General features: G+C 47.7%; 1 protein-coding gene across 1 annotated transcript; it reads right to left on the bottom strand.

Annotated features, from left to right (window-relative positions):
- Positions 1 to 219: 219 nt before the first annotated feature.
- LOC115790368 (uncharacterized) lies at positions 220 to 3167 on the bottom strand. The gene is made up of 9 exons (XM_030744206.1): positions 3103 to 3167; positions 2346 to 2598; positions 2193 to 2260; positions 1749 to 1881; positions 1305 to 1414; positions 1039 to 1219; positions 796 to 879; positions 621 to 716; positions 220 to 543 (listed from the first exon to the last, which is right to left on the bottom strand). The coding sequence occupies exons 1-9, from the start codon at positions 3165 to 3167 to the stop codon at positions 229 to 231; spliced, it is 1305 nt and encodes a 434-aa protein (XP_030600066.1). The 3' UTR covers positions 220 to 228.
- Positions 3168 to 3648: the final 481 nt, after the last annotated feature.

The following is a 3648-nucleotide window of genomic DNA, read 5'->3' as shown; positions in this document are numbered from 1 at the left end:
CTCAGGACAGAAACCTGAGATCGGGGCCTGTTTATTCTCTAGTAACTGATGAAAGTGCGCCCCCTTGTGTTTCAAATGTCCTTTACAGTGAAACTGTTTGCTCTGTAGGAAAGAGCAAAGCGAGATAAGCGGAAATCAAAGCAATGCAGTCACAATAAATATGCAAACTTAATGAACCAGCAAATGATCAACATTTGAAGAGTCCTTCCCGTGCTTGATTTTTAAAAATCACTTCTTCCTCCCAGACTTACGCAGCCGTCCGATGCTGGAGGAGAACTGTCGTGCCGACCTCTGACACAGTGAGAAGGTGTCGTCTGTTCCTGCGGCTCCACCTGCATCCACTGAGGAGGAAGACGTGGAGGAAGAGGTCGAGCGGCGGTGCTCCGGTGACGCTTTCCTGTGGGCAGGTACAGAAGTCTGTGGCAGTCCGGAGTCAGCGTGAGCGGCGGGCCCTGCATGCTTTCCCTGAAGTCCCTCCAGGTGGGCCTGGAAGTTGGAGGTCTGCTGTTCCAGAGAGAGGAAACTCTCCTGCACTTTGTCAAACTGAAAGCAGAGACACGTTTTTAGTCCTGCTGAGTTTTTAAACCTTTTTAAACACGTTTGTCTCGTGTTTAGTGTACCTGCTCAATATTAGACTGAAGCAGGAGCTCTGCCCACACCGATTCACTGCTGCCGTTCACACTCCTGCTGAGGTGAGTGTGACTCCAGGTTAGCTCCTGTGGAACGGGACATCAGATTAATGAGTGGCGACGGCAGGAAGTAACTGATTATTTTGGTCTTCCTGGAGGAGTTTACCTGCAGTAGCTGTGTGCTGTCCTTCAGATGAACCTGGCAGGACTTCAGTTTATTCCTGCGGTGACCCAAGACTGACCACAAATGCTGTGGTCCAAACAGAGCATTACGAAGAGCAGTCAAAGGCGAGGACACAAACAATCAACACAATTCATGGGTTTAAAAAACTAAAGTGACCACAGTTAAAAACATGAACCTGAAGTGAACTGTTCCACAGCCTGCTGACTGGCTTTCACACGTCCTTACCTGTGTGTCTGTCTGGGCAGAGGTCAGGTCTCTGTGGCCGTGGCTCTCCTGTTTGCTGAGTGTGACTCCAGTATGCAGCTCCTCCAGCTGAGCCCAGAGGTCATCTAAGCCCTGCAGCATGTTCTTCACACTGGCCTCAAAGTTCCCCTGGACCTGGACGAGAGTACGCAAGGACGCTATCCTACCAGACAGGAAGGTGTTTGTGGCATTAATACAACTACACAAATGCTGCATGGAAGCAGATGGCCGGTAGACCAGCAGCTCACCTCTGCTGCAGGTAGGCACGGAGGAGTTTCACTTTGTCTGTCACTCTGGAGCTTTGGCTCACCTCCTCCTCTGATCCAACATCAGCCTTCTCAAGCGTTTGAGACACCGACTAGGACGAGAAAGAGGACAGAGAGGCTGACTGTTAGTGTTTTGGTTTGTTTATCAAGAAAGGCAGAAAGAGACAGAACCTTATATTTTCCTCTTCTGTCAGTCTGCTTCATTCACAGCAGCACTGACAGCAGCTCAGTGATGGCAGGTGTGGCCTGAGGCTAGAATATCCGTGAGTGGAAGGTCTGATCTACACTACGAGCAAACACTTTACACTGATCTGAATGCAAAAAGCAACTGAAAACACAGAGGATGAAACACACTGCTGGAGGCAAGTCTGTGTGTGTGTGTGTGTGTGTGTGTGTAGAGAGAGGGTGTATCTTGTGTCTTCTTACCTCCAGCCTGCAGAGGAGCGCCTGGATCTGGGGCACGCTGCGCTCTGGCAGGGGCTCCTGCAGCACACACAGCAGCAGGCTGTCAGCCAGGGCAACGACCATGTTAACACTCACACCTGGGTTTGTTGACATCCTGAAGAAAACAGAAAAAACAAGATCACAGATTCATTCATTGTTTTTCCATAATTTGTATTTTAAATGAAGAATGGAGTGGGCTCATCACACACACACACACACACACACACACACACACACACACACACACACACACACACACACACACACACACGTGCATCTCATACTGGTCTGGTTGTTGGTTGTACTGAATTAATGATATAATAAAATCAATAAAATATTTGAAAAGTCCATCTGCTGAAGCTCTTTTATGCTCTGAGGTGGGTTTATGTTAAAAAATGTTAAAAACAGAAAATAATAAATCCTCACCACGAACACTGGTCACTCCTCATTTCAGTCACAATCTCCTGTCCAGTCTCTGGAGCTTCTCCCCTCAACTGAGGCAAAGTCAGAGTACAAACTTCACAAAAATAAAAACACAAACAAGCTCAAGGTAGATCCAGTTCATAAGGCTGCGCTCACCTGGCTCTGTCCTGGCTGCAGGCAGCACTTCAGGGCATGGAGGCAACCTGCCAGAGTAATCCACACAAGACACACAAAGAGCAGCCTCCAGCACACATCCACGAGCAGCACAGAGGGGTGCAGCAGCGCCTCCAGCTGGTAGACTGACCACACTACAAACGCTGGAGTAAAACCATACCAGGCTCGCAGTGTGCCCCCAGCCAGAGACCACAGTGAGTGCTGAGACTGAGCATCAGCTGGTGTTTGAGCTGAACTGGAGGTAAACGAGACAGCATGAGAACACGGTTACTTAATAACTAAAAACACTGGTAACTGGTTACTTTACTGCTTATTAAATTCCCTTTAATAAGCACTAAAGTTGGCTCATTCCTTACTACATGACTGAAATTTAATAAGTCCCGTTCTTAAAACAACACAGTAATAGTGATGGAAAAAATGAGGTACAAATTCATAATAGAGCAGCTGTCCTTCCAGTTAAGTCAAAGAGGTTCAGGCTTAAATTAGCAGTAATTCATAATCACTTCTTTTTCTTCGTGTGTAATGGTAAGAAATTACATCTGCTGCCAGCTGCCAGACAGAGCAGAAAACCTGCCGCAGGGCCATCGTCGCACCAACATCTCCTCCTGTTAGCGGCACACAATCAGCGTACTTCAGCACTCAAATGAAAGGCTAGCAGAAAGACACGGTGATGCCCACCTCTGCAGGTTTCCACTCCTTTCTCCCTCCCCGACCTCCTCTACCTGCTCCATCCATTTACAGGTCCAGCCCCACGCTGCCTGTAACCCCCTGCTTTTTGGTGTAGGGGCCGGTTAACCAAGGCATCGGAGCGATGCACGTACAGACACCCAGGCTGGAATGACAACAGAACCATCAGTAATGTACTCGTGTTCACAAAGTGATTAACAGGTGACCGAGCTCGTTAAACTGGTCCAACTGGAAGAATTGTTTTATTTAAGTAGTGGCTTTTTCGTTTTCCTGCATTCCATCCATGTGGAATGTGCCAACATACTGATCACCATTGTACAAAGGACAAGCCCTGTTCCACCCATCTCCACCTGCAGCCAGCCTCCAAACATCACCACGTTCTGTGTGACTCACAGGCTCAGAGCTCTTAAAGCAGCAAAGATGGAGGTTTATGAATGAAACTCTTAGGTCACGCTGACCTCCAGCAGCTGGAACAGGAACAAACTTCCAATAATTAACCTGAAGAGACACCGAAATTAGGTTTTCAAGGTTAACTACCCTAATTAAATCAAATAAATTTCATTACCAAGTAATGATGATAGTGTGGCAAAGGCCTGAG

Source organism: Archocentrus centrarchus, chromosome 13 (genome assembly GCF_007364275.1).
Source record: "Archocentrus centrarchus isolate MPI-CPG fArcCen1 chromosome 13, fArcCen1, whole genome shotgun sequence".
NCBI classification, from domain to species: domain Eukaryota; kingdom Metazoa; phylum Chordata; class Actinopteri; order Cichliformes; family Cichlidae; genus Archocentrus; species Archocentrus centrarchus.
Note: the sequence above shows the minus strand (reverse complement) of the source record. Positions and strands in the feature narration are given on the sequence as shown.